Here is a 16,159-nt window from a genome sequence, read left to right as displayed (position 1 = left end):
TCCTAAAAACAACAGGTAGCCAGTGTAAAGAAGCCAGAACAGGAGTGATATGATAAAACTTCTGGAATTTAGTGCGGACTCTAGCTGCTGTATTTTGTACCAATCGGAGGCGTTTAAGGTTTTTATTCGGCAGACCAGCTAACAGAGAATTGCAGTAATCAAGATGACAGAAAATAAAAGCATAAATGAGGGAAATAGCATCCGCAAATGAGATAACTGATCTTAATTTGGCATTATTTCTGTTGTGATAAAAGCCAGTTTTAATACTATTGTTAAAATGTTTAGTGAAGCTCAGATCCAAATCTAGAACCACCCCCAAGTTTTCTAGCCTCATGGGAGCAAGTAAAACCTGAAGAATTATGAATTTGAATTATAGRGTCTCTATGAGCCTTAGGAACCAAAACCAACACCTCCGTTTTATTATTGTTTAACAATAAAAAAAACTTCGGATATCCAGASCTTAATATCAGTAAGACAAGAACTTATGAGGTTTAGAGCAGACMGATCAGAAGGATCAATGGATAAACATATTTGTGTATCATCTGCATAAAAGTGGAAAGAGACATATTTGTGAATGATTTGACCAAGAGGTAACATGTAAATAGAGAATAGCAGTGGGCCAATAATTGAACCTTGTGGAACGCCACAAGTAAGTTTTACCAATTCAGAAGAACTGTTACCAACTGAAACACCGAAGAACCTATCTTTTAAATTAGATTTATATATATACATATACAACTCAATGTCTCTGTTTTTTTTTTCAGATTTAAGAATTATTCTTCGTAGATCAGCACTAAAAGAAAAAATTTGTGTTTTTTATTTTTAAAAAGGAATAAAACAAGAAAGTTTATGTCTAAAACACAAGTAAATCTCCTTTTGCTACAATTTTTCCTGATAATTAGCCTCTTAAAACTGTTATATTGTGCCTAAAAATATGTAGAATTGCTTTTTTCGAATTTGTTGATAAGTTTGAGTTTGTAATATTTAATTTWTTAGAACTGATTGATTTGTTTGAATGATGACAGGATCCAACCAACGGCTACTACAACGTTCGAGCCACCACCCACGAAGAGGCCCGCCCCCAGACCCGTGTGGTCCACTACCAGGGAGAGTTTCGCCCTCCGAACCCCAACAGCGGAGCAGCCGGCGCCGCTTCCAGCGGACCCCCCGCCGCAGCCAGCGGCGCCGTCCCCCCGAGCGCAGTGCCGGGTTCCAGAGCGGGCTGCTACGACCCCCGCCCACCCTCCAGGATGTCCCACGCCACCTATGCCCATTTCAACACCTTCWCCAGGGCGCCGCAGAGCCAGCAGGCGCCCCCGAACCCGGCTCTTCAATCGCCGGGAGATTACCCTGGAGGGGACTGCGGCCTGCTGGACGGCACCACCCAACTGCCGTATGACAACTATGGGTACCCCTCCCAGTACGCCAGCTACCGGATGGGCTTTGCTCCCCCCATAGAGGAAGGGCCGGCCTATGAGATGTATCCAACGGGACAAGGGACCGGACCAGGACCRGGGCCGGGGCCGGGGCAGCAAAGTCCTGAAACGGGGCTGGGGAAGTACGGAACCTCGACTCGCTTCTCGTACTCATCTCCGCCCTCTGACTATTCCAGCAGACACACACAACGAATGCAGACTCACGTGTGAGGAACACGTCGTGGACTAACTTTTAACATCAGCAGTATTATCACACATGAAAACAAACCCTTTCATTCTGTAGAGATCCAAACATAAACCTTCAACAAAAAAAAACAAGTATTTTTTTCCATAGCCACAGATGCATGGAAACATTCATTTCTCTGAATCACATTTTAACAGTTAGCAGTTAGCATTGCTTAAAACACAATAAGAAGCAATACATGCAACACACTGAAAGCAGCCTTCACACGTTTATATCAGCTTCCAATCCTTTTCCAATTTTTTCTGTTTTTTTCTGCCAATAAAAGCAAAAGCGAGAGCTACAATCAAGAGAATGTAAAAGAGCAAAAAGACGACATGAAGAAGAGAACTTTATGTTGTGCTACCTTCATCCTGCTCTTGGACCATCATCATCGATATCGTCCTGCGTCACGGTCCAGCCTCTCTCTGTAAATATAAAAAGAAAAAAATTGGGATCATTTWAAAAATTCTATTTCTTGTATAAAGCTCTATCCTGAAATGCAGTTCAGCAATCTACAGCAAACCTCTTAATCAGCCACACATTTTTTTTTTCATTACTGACTGCTAACACACACACACACAAACAAAGATGTGCAAACACAGATTTTTGAAAACTTGCAGCAACGGGGCAGCTTAAACAAAAATACTGCAACTGGCACTTTTTGACCCCCAAATCCTCATTAAAACTTGGCCCTTTTCTTTTTACAAGATCTACCTTGATTTGAGAGGGACAAGCATCTGAAGGTGGTTCAGCAAACGACCAGAGTGCCAGTTCAAATGTGCCAACACACACACACAAATAAAAACTTGTGTCTTCTTTTTTAACGCGTGGACAATGAGGTGCTCCAGATGCTAAGATATTTTTTCACGCCTCATCTGCGGTAAAGAAAAGGAGCRGTAGCAAGTCTCTCTGAGCTCCTCCTCTTTTCTCGTTTTCATCATCGTCTGTTTGGATTCCTAATATTTCGCAGGAAATCGATGCTATAAATGGTGTTTGTGACGCTGGGTGTGGCGGGGAGCGCCTTTTCATTCGAAAAAATGTCTGCAATTTGTACAAAAAGATACCTCCCCCCCGTCCWACAAGTGTTGAAAGAAGTATTTGTTTCTCTCACTTGCACAATAGAATAGATTTTTTTCCATATTTATACTGAAACTTATGAAAAAATGGCATTCAGAAACATTTTATAATATTTTTATAAGGAGTTGTGGACCAAAGGTTCAGCATTTTGGGGTGACACCCACTTTTTAACGTGTTTGTGGAAACTGCGACCGTTAACTGAAAGTGGTGCGAGTTCCTTTTAAAACGAGGCGGGTTTTAAACGCTGATGTCGTAGACTTAAAGTAGAAAAACTCAAAAGAGCTTTACCTCAAAATGACAAATATCCATCTGGAGCAGATATATTTTATGGATATATTTGTTTGACGTGAAACTCTTTCTCTGGCTTCCAGTTTTCTGACTAGACTGCCTTTTTTCTGAAGTTGGTGACGACATTCAGATTGATCGTTGAACCAGAAGTTCGGTTTGAGCTGCTCTGTGTTCGTCAGCAGCGGGAGGGTTCAAATGTTGTCTAACATATCAAAGTGGGTACGGAGGATTCTATCTAGCTCAAACGGTACTTTGCGTGTTTGCAAAGTACATGTAAGTATGTTGATTTTTCTCTCTGCAGCAGAACATGTGCTGGTGTCTTCTGTCATTGCATTATGTCCAGTTTTGGTGTGTCCGACGGAACTTTGAGGCAGAGTTTACCGCTTTTGAAAAGTCGGTTGACGTCACTTGAAAATTTCAAGTTGAAAACGTAAAAGTTTGAAATTTGCAGGTCTCTCGTTTTTTTTCTGTTTTGCTCAGTTTTGTCTCCAAATCTCTGCCTGAAATGGGGGCCGCCCTGCAGCTGCACACTGACCACAGTGACTGATGAGGCTGGGATTAAGATCAGTTTGAGATGTTTCGGTATGACGTTAAAGACGCTAGAAGGACCCAGAGAAGCAAGATTATTTTGCCCCAGATGATTTATTATTTTGCATTCAGGTGGATTTTATGTTATAATCACCCACAGCCAAAAGCTTTAATGTTTTTGCTCATAGCTGCGTCTCAATTCAGGGTTTGCAGCCCACATAGACCACAGTGTTGGCTGCATAAATAGCTGTAAAATGAGACAGCCTAGTCTATGGATGACGTATATTTGTGTGACCACGCACTGCATAGTGATACATTTTATATCATGCACCTTTAGTTGTTTTGTTTTCATGAAATAATGTCACAAAATTCAGCGTTATTAGAAAAGTTATACTTAATAAATAATAATTTGGGTTTAGCTCCRGTATCAGTGCTTGTGCATTTTATTTAACATATCAGTTGCAGCAACTTGCAATGAAAGCTGGGACATTGTCGGCCGTGTAAACCAATGTTTTTTGGGGGTTTTGTGACGAATACGTCCTATTTTATTTTTTGTTTAACCTTTATTTCAACAGGCAAAACATAAAGAACAGTTTCTTATTTACAATGTTGGCCTGAGAGTGCAAAAACACTTAAAACACTTAAAAATGGGAAGATGGGGAAGGGGAAACAACATTAACAGTACATAAGTCTTATGTGAGCTGCAACCCCTGAGTGTGTTCATTTGTCTGTTGTGTTAGCAAAATATCTCATGAGCCRCTGAACAGATTTTCATTATTCTTTCCAGGAATAATCACAGGATGTGCATCTATGACCAGATAACTTTTAAAGCTAACTTATTTCAAGATGGCCGTCACAGCCAGCGGGTTTAAAACACAAATACTGTGTGTGGCTGTAATTCAGCCAGTTTCACAGACATCAAGCTAAAATTTGATGCAGTTGTAGCTGAAACTTTACCATTATCTGCCTGTTGGCAAAATATCTTGGGAACCACATGATGTGTTTTAATGTAATATTCATTAAATATACATTAACGTGATTTATTTTCGCCTCCGATTAAAAAAATGCAGTATTTTAATTTTGCGTCTCTAAATCAATAAAAGCCATAAAGTTTGAAATCAGCTGAGTTCAGTCAAATTTGACCAGGTTGCTCTTTTCATCATCATCAAACTCCAAACTTCACCCTTTACRGGGGACAATCATTGGTTAATTCGATCACGCCACAGTTGCACCAATAATTACAACACATTGATTTTGAATTTGTAAGGATCAGCATGGTTAATTCCACTTTTTTTTCCAYGGGAGCATTGAGAAACTACATTTTATTCACATCAAACAGTGAATATTTTCCCAAAAAGTTAACTTCTGCTTGTTTTATTGGTCAAATAAAAGCAGGAGACACAGAAAACAAAACACTTGGTGTGTGTATTTTACATTTCTGAGCAGTTTAAATGACTCTGCATTAAAGAAGACCCCCGGCTACAAAGGCTATCAGCTACTCCACGAGTAATCATCGAGCGTTTATATTTATCAGCCGCCCCATCAACCCTTCACGGTATATTATGGTAATTGTCTGCGAAGGGGGCTATAAAATGTGTTTATTGCCTCTGTTTTCTATAAACACTGAGAAAGAAAACCACTGCCGTCGACGTTTCATATTTCAAAAACAACCTTGCGGCTCCAAGGTCGGCGCGCGTGCCGTCTCAGCWGAGGCAGGAGTGGCAGATGGATTTTAAATTTATACGATTGTCACAAGCAGTGCTTTTTGTATTCTGTAATCTATTTACAGCGCTTTTTACCGGCGTGTAGCTGAGCAGACTTTTACATCTGATCTGCGGTTGTGCTCTGACCTTGCGCAGATTGAGAGAATCTGACACAGAGGAGGTACTGAGGCCCTAAAACCACACGTGACCAGGCTGTTCAGGTACTTTTATTGTTACCTCTGTTTACAGTTTACTGAGCCTAGGTTTCATATAAGTGATATTACACACRTCATAGATGCCAAGAAATGAAAAGCAGATGCAGAGATGTGGTGAAGCATTAAAAAAAAGCAGGTGGTTCTGGAAAGGAATGTGTTTTTTATGATTATTTTGTGTGAATCTCTTCTTGCAGCGTGTGCTTATTCTCATGTTTCACATTAAAAACCATCTGCCAGCTTCCAAACTTCACAGCTGAATCTGTCCTCGTTTAAAAAAAATAAAAAAGCGTATTTCTCTCKTCACGTTTTTCAACATAAAATTCAGGACAGGTTTATCTTTCTGTTTCTGATACTATTTTTTTTTAGGTTTTATCTCTATGAGTTCATTAAATACATCTTTTTTTATTTATGGTGCATTTTCTTGTAAGAAAAAAAATCAGTGTTTATATAAATTATTTTATTTTGAATGACTTTGAAGAACTCCGGGTCACAAGTAGAGAAAGATAATGTCACGTTGAAGGTGTGTTTCAACCAATCAATGTTTTTTTTATTTGTAAACTCAGATCAAATGGTTCTAATCTAATTAATCAGCCTCATGAATAAAAAGCTTGAGAGTTGTGAACTTCTGTGCTCAGTCAGGCTACAAATGGCCCCAAAAACCCCGTCTCAACTAGGCCAGCCCAGGCCAGGCCAGACCCATGCTGTGCTGTGCTGCACTGTGCCATCCTCTGGCCTGAAGTGACTGCAGCAGCTCCAGTTTTACTGTGTGAACTCTTTCAGTGAGCTGCCAAAGGACTGTGCAAAAAAAAAAAAAAAAAAAAAGAAAACTGAGCAGATGTACAAATGCAGCAGCAGTTTATGTTTCTACGATCGTGTGTGTGTGAGTGTGTGTACGATACATGCGCATGGACTTCATATGTCCATCTTTAAAGGTGCATGTGTGTGAGAGCAGCACTAAGTGTGTGTGTGTGTGTGAGAGAGAGAGAGTTCATGATCTGCTTGGACCTCTGAAGGGAAGAAACTGGGGTTTGACTGATAATTTCATGTTTTCAGTTCGTCACAGTGTAACCTGCTGGTATGATGGAGAGAACTCCTGASCACAGCTTCATAAAACTGGACAAATTAAGGTTTTTTAATCTAATAGCTTAGAAAACAGGCATGCCTTTTGTCATACATGTTACAGTTAATACTCTTAATATTGTCATTATTTAAAACAGGACCAACCCTAACCAATCTGGCGCCCTATAGGCAAGATTTCAGGTGGCACCCTTTTTGCAATTTTCCTATTCTCACTGCCAATTTACAAACATTCACATCCCAAATTAAATAGTTTTGTCTTTGATGTTATTTTTTATCTTTAGAATCCAGGTTTTATGAAGGTAGAACACAGAAAACCAGACTTAACCTGGACTTCATCTGAGATCAGAACTGAAACTTCCATTTTCTTTATTCAGGTTTTTTTTTTTTTGCACACTGAGCTCCAGTAGTTTGTCCTGACTGCATCATATGATACTTTTATCACAAAACACATCATATAACACGTCAAATTCAAGGCCCCCTGGCCAAATGTGGCCATCCGGTCCACCAAAAGGGCCCCRCCCTCTTCAATTATTTTTTAACCCAGTTTAATCTAATAATAGTTTTTATATCAATGGTAAACTTTTAATATTTGTCTAGCCCCTGAGTTGTTGGCTTTAAATAACTGTGGCCCCCTGAGCAATTTAGTTGAATATTCCCGTATTAATGTCTCAAAATGAGCAGCTTTAAAGCTGCATTAGCCATAAACTACATCTCCCATAATGCATGTTGATTATGTATGGCAATTTGCTGTCGGAAAGTGGAAGAGTTCAGAATTCAAAACTTACCACAACTSAACAGTGAGTTAAACCCCTAGTTTTAATTTTAATAGTATTTCTGTAGTATTTATTTCACATKAAGTCARTCGTACACGTAGTACTTTTCAGTGTTTACAAGTGGACGTGTTAAAACTTTGTTTCTATGCAGGAAATACCATGTAGAGCTCAGTTAGAGTTTGTTAGCGGTGCTCAGGTGTAGCAATGAGACGAGGAACTTGACATTTTCTGATTAGTTAAAGTTAAACATGAAAGGTTAAAGTTGATTACAACTGGCTCTTTGAGGGCCACTGTAACGTTTATGTGGCCCTTAATGAAAATGAATTTGACACCCCTGCTATACCACCTCATGTAGTAACAAAGCACCCGAGAAACACGCGAAATAAGTTAATAAACCAGAGRAAGAAGTGATTATTCTAAATCAACGAAGTTATTGTAAAAAATGTTTTTTGTCTTTCATTCGTKGTGCCCCCTAGATGTTTGGCACCCTTAGAATGTGCCTATACTGCCTATGCCCTGATTTAAAACCTCATTTCAACTATGTTAAAACATTTTATTGTGATTGTTTCATTCTGACATGACAGAATACAACATTGAGCTAATTTAGTTTAAATTCTATTTATAAATCCAAACCACAATGCAGACGTTTTGAAAGAAAAAGTCCTAACTACGGTTCAGTCAAACCCCGGTTGAAGCCTGAACAGATGTTGAAGGAGGTCTTGTTTGGCCTTAGATGATGGCTCGTCACTCATCCAGCTGCTGAGCCATCAAACAGCTGTATGAGAGAACAACAAGAAGTTCTGCTTGMTATCTCTGAGCACGTGATGATCACTGCAGCGAGGACGAACCCATGTTGCACTTAAAGACTTGAAGTGAAGGCGAGGATCATGGTGAGAGAAACTGAGTGTGTTCAGTTCTATATCCTTAATTTTTAGCCCTATATATTGTTCACATGTGTATTAAGTTCTTGTTGAGTACTTGTGTATCTTTTTTTGTTGTTAAGAAAAAAGTGTACAAAACAGACAAGATATCAAGATGTTGTTTTATTTTCACGTTTTTTTGAGTCATTTTTTGGTTTAAATTCAATGTAATTATTTTTTCACAGTATCAGAAAATAAAAGATGACACGATTTCATAAAGACGTTTGCAAATTCTGTTTTATTTGGTCTTGAATTTATACAGCATGGCACTTCTAAAGTAGACTTTGTGTATTTTAGTTGCTGTTTATTCAGGTCGGACTGACTGAACTCAAACTGTTGTCACAGTTTGTGTCTATGTTTAACATGAAGTCCTGAATGTGAGACACAAAACCACCTAACCTCAATTTAACCTCAATTCAAAAATTTATTCATTTCATTAAAAAATTACTATATACAATAATAAAAAATAAATGAAAACCAAAAAAATATACAAATCAAAATWAAATGAAAGGTAGCAAACATCAAACATCAGACTGCAAACATCTGCAGATTGTCTCTCATTTAAAATGAATTTCTGCTTCTTTTGATCAAATGTTCCTTCTCTTTTATTCCCGTCATCTTTTTAAACATCACTTCTTTTGCTACTTTAGTTCTTCTAGCCGAATTTTCTCTTCTTCCATCTTCTCAGCCTCTTTGTCTCATCTTGTCCTCCAATCTCCTTTTCTTTTTTCTCAAACTTTCCATTCTTTCTCTCTCTTTGTCACGTCGTTCCTCAGCTTTTGATGCATTTTTTTCATTTGTTTGAAGAGCTCWAACCCATTTCTCCTCAGCATCTCTCCCATGTTACTCCTCCACTCTTAGTTTCCCCCTTCGTCTCTTCATTTCTTCTCCTTTYCTCAGCTCGACCCTCGTTCATTTTTCTCCTCACCTCCACTCCTGGCTCTTCAGCAGTTTTCCTTTAATTTCKTTCACCTTCTCTCTCCTCCTGTTTTATTCATACGCTCTGTCGTCTCTTTTTTATTTCTTTGCCCTTTTGTTCCGTCTTTTCATTTATGAGTACTGAAATTCTCCCAGCCTTTTTTTTATTTCACACTTGTATCTGTAAACACGGCTCTCAGTTATAGGTGTCCTTCTGTTGCAGAGATCAAGCATCCAGTTTGATTCGAGCTTCTATTAAAAACTCTTACAGTAAAGTTTGTGGCTGCTTTTATTCTCTCTAAAAGTTACTATTGTACCAAAAAAAACACAATCAGGGGTTGTTCAGACCAGTCATTAAAAATGTTATTGGTGTTTAGATTGCATTCAGATAGACTTAAACACTTGTCTGATACCTCTTTGTTTGGTAGTTTGAATCCAAGCTGTAGGACCTCCWACTGGTCTAAAGAAGCAGAAGAAGAGCCAGTTTTTGTTTTTATGAAACTTTTTAACAAACTATTAAACACACTCCTTCAAACATATGATGCAAAATCCATTTTTTTAGTCATTAAATACATTTTGCTGTGTACTTGGAGTTAGGAGTGCAGAAAAGTTTCATTTAGTCTCTTTGGTTGCTGAAAAGATACCTTTATATTCTGTTTGGGTCATATTTTTTCCAAATTCGTTTGGATTAAAGAGACAGCCTCAAAATGAGTTGATCTAAGACACACCCCATAAAAGGGGCGGGGCTTGTGGCATTGCAAGAAGGAGGAACTCAGACCAAAGCATTACAGTTCTACTTTATATAGACCCCAACTGAAGGATTTAAAAGTGAAAAAGAAAGATTTAAAAGCATCCGATGTCTCCTTTAWGTTCCATATCAGAGAAATCGAGAAAAAGTCCAACTCAAAAGGATTTAACCTGTTAAAATGATCACAGGTCAGCAGACCTGCACTGTCACACTGACCTGACAGCTCAGTGTGAGGTGGATGTGTGTGTCTGCGTACAGACAAAACGTTTTGGGTATGAGGTAACCGCTCKGTGTGAATTCACTCAACCAGAGCTGAACCTGAACTTCCATTACAGATGAAGCCAGCGTCACACAARCCTGTGTGCTCTTCTGGGTTCAAAACAAACAATTTGTATAAATGTGACACATCTGAGACCAGAAACAAGAGATTATTTGCTGAGGTTAAGCCTTTCAAAATAAAATGCTGCCTTTGAAGATAAACATAAACCAAAATACTGACGGTAATTAACAAGGTGTTGCTCTTCACTGTAAAGAGTAATTGTTTGTTTTGTTGTTGTTGTTTTAACTCTTTGTTGCTTCAGTCTGTCAACCTTTGACCTCCCATGAGTTCCTCTTTTTCACCCATCATTGCTGGATATTTAATATTTGTTTCCATTTTTTACATTGCTGCGACCCTTTCTTTTTTATTCTGTATTTTCCCTTTTTTCTCTCCTCATCATTCTCCTTTATTTCCTGTTTTAACTTATTTGCCTTTTCGTCGTCTCTCCCTTCAGATCGTTGTCAGTCCTTCTCCGATTTGTTTTCATTACTTTTCCTCATTTAATAACTTCAATTTTTTYAGATTTTGCAGCCTTTATATCTGCTGGTTTTCCTCTTTTCATCATTTTCTTCCCTTATGAAAACCTGTTCACCTTTTTATGACATTTCTCTCCTCTACAGCAACAATCTTTGTCTTTTATTTTTCCTCTCCTCAGTTCATTTTGTCTTTCAGTGACAGAAAATATGAGAACTGCAGGAAATCAATTACAGACACAAGAAAAAGGGACAAGGACAGAAGAAAGACGACGACTAACAGCTTCCCTTTACTTAGTGTGAAGAAGTGATTATGGTCTTTTTCTCCTCCTGTTCTCATTGAGGACTAATATCTGGAATAACCTTCATCGCTGCACTCCCCTCTGCACTGTAGACCCCCTCCTCCTCTTCCTCTCTCATTTGATCCTCTTGTTCACATTTGAAGCGGCCGTTGTAGGGATTATGGCCCTTCTCATGGTTAACACCGCTCTGCCCGCTTCAGATATATTATCATATTAGTGGAAAATGATGTAATACATTTCAAGACATTTGTCCTTCGCACACCCTCTGTCCCCCTGCTGATGATGTCACAGGCTTTGTCTGGAGGGATGGAAGCTGTCATGCAGACTCTGAGGGGCTTTTTTTTGCTTGAGCTCGTCTCCATCTCGTGGTGAGAAYGTGGAAAGCAGCAGMGAGAGGACGGAGAGGAAATTAGGAYGTAGGAAATTATTTATTACTGATCTGGAGGATAATGTGAGTCATAACTGGCRTCCTTGGTGTGACTGAGCTGATGTGGTCTGTTGGGTCACAGACAGATGGAAAGAGACAGACGCTTCGGATATGACTTGATTTTTAATGAGACTTTTGTCTGGTTTGTGGAGGAAAATCACTTCAAATAAAGACAACTAAGAAGGCATGTTTCTTTGTATTCTCTTATTTTTTCTTGTTTATTTTTGCTTTTTATTCATTCCTTTGTGCTGTTGTCTTCTTTACTCATTTATTTCCTAATAAAATTTAATATAATTTATCAGGGTTAAAATCTCTTTATTCATTTTATTTGACTAAACTGTTCTAGTCAAGCCATCATGTGCATTAAAATCATTTTATTTAAGGTTTAAACAAACCTTACTTACAATATTCTTACAAAAACTGGTCTCAGATTGTTTTTCTAACTTTTTCTAAAATTATTTAACATTTAATTTGTGTTGAATCACGTCTGCAGTTTGCTTTATGTGAACACGTGATGAAACCCAAATTAAAACGAAGCTATAACCTTTAATAAAAACTCTTCCGACCTGAATGTTTCTCTGCAGTTTATGCTTTGATCCAAGGGCGTAACTTTGCTTTGCATTAAACATATCCACTTAGCAATGGGCCGACAACTGTCCTAATTTAATGACTCTGTYTCATCTGTCTGAGTTTGATTTTAGGACCAGGAATGAAATTTGACTTTTCAACCTGTCATTTTATCAGTGAACATCCCCGTCTTCAAAAAATTARCTGTAAAACGTTTAGCCTCAGTAAACTCGGGGAGCAGCTCCGTGACTTTTTAAGCTCCAATCCGTTGCTCCAATCCCTGCTTGGTAATTCAGTCATAATTTAATCCGAATATTGAATGTATTCAGTCAGAAGAGTCCTTCGTTTTACTCATAAAACCCTCACTTATGTCTGCTTTCTGTGAATTATTAATGAGTGGATGAAGGTGCACCATGCATGCAAAGGSCATGGATATAAAACTCAGGCAATTTCATTTCCCTTCATTGACCTTGTTAAACTTTTATAYGTTGTGCTTCTATTTTTAAACTGCGTGGACCTGTCACAGATATATTTATTWAAAATTGTTTTAATGAATACACRTCTACCCTGTTAAAAACTCTAGGAAAATAAAATAAGGCTAAACTAATATATATATATATATATATACAAACACATACATATATATGAACCTTCAGAATTGCTTCTTGTTAATGTCCAGGTGGCAGCAGAGCAGAAYCTGACATTTTTCACTGCTTCAGTAAAAAATAAAACCAGGAAATTACATATGAAGCTATTTTACAGAAACAATACTATGTTTACTTACATTACACTTTAAAAGAGGCCTTAGAAATATGTCATTAAATTCTATTAAATAAAAATATACAAGTTAATTACATGAGAATAAAATGATAAAAACAGACATGATTTGTTTCAGTTTTGTGACGTGTTCTGAATCTGACATTTTAAAGATTCGTTGAATTGCTTTAAAAATATTTTGCCTAAAAAACGTTCCTATGTGTTGAGTATGTGACACACAGATAACAAGAAATGAGGAAGTGTTCGAATAAAACTGTAAAAAAGGAAGTTGCTGAGATGCAGACAGTAACTGAGTCCCACAGCTGAACTAAAAAACTAGATATGTTGTAATTCTGAATTTTTCTTCCATATATTATATAACGCAAGCACATTAATATTGCATTGTTGCTTTTTAGATTTAAAAAATGATACTAATGAAAAAAGTAACATTCAAATCTATTATATTTTGTTGATTTAATATGATGTTTTGTTTTGTTTTTCTTCATTTAACCTTCTGTTGTATTTCGTTTTTTTCTTTGTAAAGGTATATGACCTGATCACCTGCGCCCCCATGTTTTTGTCATGTGTGTCTTCTTGATTGGGTGTTCTTAAATGTAATTTCATTGTGCCAAGTACAATGACAATAAAGGCATCATCATAATCAGATCTTAAGAAGTAACTTTTTATTTTGTAAAATTTACAATCCAATGTTTTATCAGCACAAAGGGGTAAAAATAGCTAGTTTCATTAGTAAAAAAAATTCTCTTGAATTTAGGAAACTTAAAATAACAAAACATGTTTCAATAAAAAACATTTTTATGCTAAGTTAAAATTTATTTTAAAAAAAGGCAAATACATTAGCAAAATAACCTACACAGGCAGACATGAGAGGCCCTTTAGGCCATAATTCAAACTTGCTCTCACATGTAAACATGATTAAACATGATTAAACATGTACTGCTGACGTTTATGACTTACACTTTTCTTCAATAKGTTTCAGTAATTTACATTATGCTGAGCAGCTGCAGTAACACACAAAAGAAAACAWTAAAGAAAAAACTAAAATATAAAATCTTCATCAGCAAAAACAAWAACTTTCACATTAAACTGAAAACAGCAGGACAACAAAGAATCTAAATGAAAAAAACTGAACACATAAATATTACAGGTGATGGGAAACATGAACAATACAGTTAAATGTTTTTTTTTTGTTTGTTTGTTTGTTTTTTTGTTTTTGTTTTGTTTTTCTTTTACAGTTAAATGTTTCTCTAAACCTAAAGTTCAATCAGCAAATCAGTCTTTATTCTGCCTTCAGTGACCCTGAAATGTAACAACACTAATCAGTCCAACACAATTTTATTCTGAAGTTTGTCCAGATGGCAAAAGAAAACACTAAATTTATTTAGATAAAATAATTTCCTGCAGTTTTATCCCATCACTGAAGATACTGCTGTTTGTTTCTGCTCTTTTAATCTTCAAACTTGTAATTTGGGATTTTCAGTCAGGTTTTGTTCCTCATAAGATTTTCTTCTATGATTTTTTTTCATAGTTATACAAAACTGCTATAAACAAAATTTTAGTAAAAAGTTTCATATTTACTTAAAGCTCTTCATGTGATGAAAGCTGCTGCAGTGCATCAGATCATGATAGAAATCTAGTTTTCTGTATTYACAGTTTTCATTTTTTTAATCCTTTAAAACACAAAACATATTAGTTTTTCAGTTGTTGACTGCAGAAGCTGCAGAGTTTGGTTTTGATGCTCTGTTAATCCGTGCTGGCTGCTGTCTGCTCTCCTCTTCTTGTGCCAGACGACTGAGGGACAGGACAGGGTTTGGTTCTGTTGAAACACCTGAAGCAGCTCCTGCAGGATTTTTAGGATCTGGATTGATGCTCTAGAAAAATATGTTTTTGTTAAAAACAAAACCATGTTTGTTCACTTACAGTGTAAACGGGTGCTGCAGGTGAAATATTCAAATTGAAAGATAAAACCRAAAGAAAGCAGCACAAATAAGAACAAGACAAGCTCCTGTAGCTGAWTCAGCTTCAGCAGACTGTGTGAAGCGTCGGCGTTAAAGCAGCTGAAGATTATTTAGAAATTCTGCAAAGTCATAATGTGCTGGATCGTGCTTTAAAGGAGACATATGATGCTTTTAAATCCTTCAGTTGGGGTCTGTATAAAGTGGAACTGCAATGCTTCTTTTTCCTTCTTATTGTAACTTCACAAGCCCCGCCCATTTTCTGAGGTGTGTCTCGGGTCAACTCGTTTTGAGGCTGTCTCTTTAAATCTAAACCAGGCGGGTCACACCCGCCCCCCTCCAGCTTCCATAGCGGTCCATTCTAGTTTGATGGAGGGCTTTGCAACTATACAGAAACTTTTATTTAATAATTAAATAAAAGTTGTCAAGAAGGGCAGGCTTGTCCATCCAGCCTAATGTTAGAGCCAAAGTCTGACCCAGTTCATTTTTTCTGCACTCTTAGCAACTCTAAGTACACAACATAATGTATTGTGGATTTTTGCATATGTCCCCTTTAAAAAGCTTTGCAGCTGAAGCAAAACCTTTTTCTGCAGTCAGTTTTAGATTTCTGATGTTTCTGTTCAGTTTGATCTGTAAACAKGGAGAGTTTATCTTTTAATGAAACAAATGGCTGCTTACCTCAGGGACTGCTTTGTCGGAGTGCTTTCTTTTACCTGCGTAGGTCAGTCATAAAAGATAWAGGATGTTTTGTTTAAAGAGTTTTATTTTAGCTGATGCTCCAACAAAAACAGAACTTTACAAAACTTCAGCTAAGTGAGGATTGGAGAAGTAATTTATGGGCTTTGTCATTTCATGTGAGACGAATTTAATTTTTTTAATTTTAGGTGGGTRTTTTTTTAATTCACTTTCAGCTTACATTTATCAACAGAACATCTGTGGCTTCCTCCTTTAAATGTAGTTGTTATTTCTGTCACACTTCAGTCAGTTTAGATGAAGAAAATTAGAATATTTCATGTTTGAACCTGAGTTTGTTTAAATCAAAGAGTTTGGCTTTTTGWGCCGTTTTAAAGGTTTATGCAGTGATTTAAACAGAGTTGTAAAGTAAATAAGTACAAATACTTTGTTACTGTACTTAAGTAGAATTTTTGGGTATCTGTACTTTACTTGAGTAATTATTTTTCAGTGTACTTTTTCTTCTACTTCTTACATTTTCACACATTTATCAGTACTTTCTACTCCTTACATTTTTAAATATGGCAAGAAGTAGAAAGTTGTTACTTTTATTTCATTATTGCCTGTTTTCATTCCAGCTTGTTATTGTAAAAAATAAAAACTATCCATATAAACTGTGGAATTTAACTGTGGTTGAATGTGAAGTTTAAATATATAAAGTTCTGAAACCATATTAGTTTGTACACAAACAAATCATG

General features: G+C 37.0%; 2 protein-coding genes across 2 annotated transcripts in view; one reads left to right on the top strand and one right to left on the bottom strand.

Moving 5' to 3' along the window:
- The window catches only part of kirrel1b (kirre like nephrin family adhesion molecule 1b), a gene marked incomplete at its 5' end in the record, with an annotated part of 35,982 nt that extends 33,763 nt beyond the window's left edge, over nucleotides 1-2,219 (top strand). The window contains 1 exon segment of the mRNA XM_014013046.1: nucleotides 1,026-2,219. Coding sequence (XP_013868500.1) covers nucleotides 1,026-1,646 — 621 coding nt within the window.
- Nucleotides 2,220-13,421: 11,202 nt separating this feature from the next.
- LOC106520793 (uncharacterized) overlaps nucleotides 13,422-16,159 on the bottom strand; it is a gene marked incomplete in the record, with an annotated part of 21,685 nt that continues 18,947 nt past the window's right edge. Inside the window, 2 exon segments of the mRNA XM_014013047.1 lie at nucleotides 13,422-14,645; nucleotides 15,408-15,442. Coding sequence (XP_013868501.1) covers nucleotides 14,472-14,645; nucleotides 15,408-15,442 — 209 coding nt within the window.

This window comes from Austrofundulus limnaeus, unplaced genomic scaffold (assembly GCF_001266775.1).
Source record: "Austrofundulus limnaeus strain Quisiro unplaced genomic scaffold, Austrofundulus_limnaeus-1.0 Scaffold97, whole genome shotgun sequence".
Classification (NCBI taxonomy): Eukaryota; Metazoa; Chordata; class Actinopteri; order Cyprinodontiformes; family Rivulidae; genus Austrofundulus; species Austrofundulus limnaeus.
This window is presented reverse-complemented; position numbering and strand designations above follow the sequence as displayed.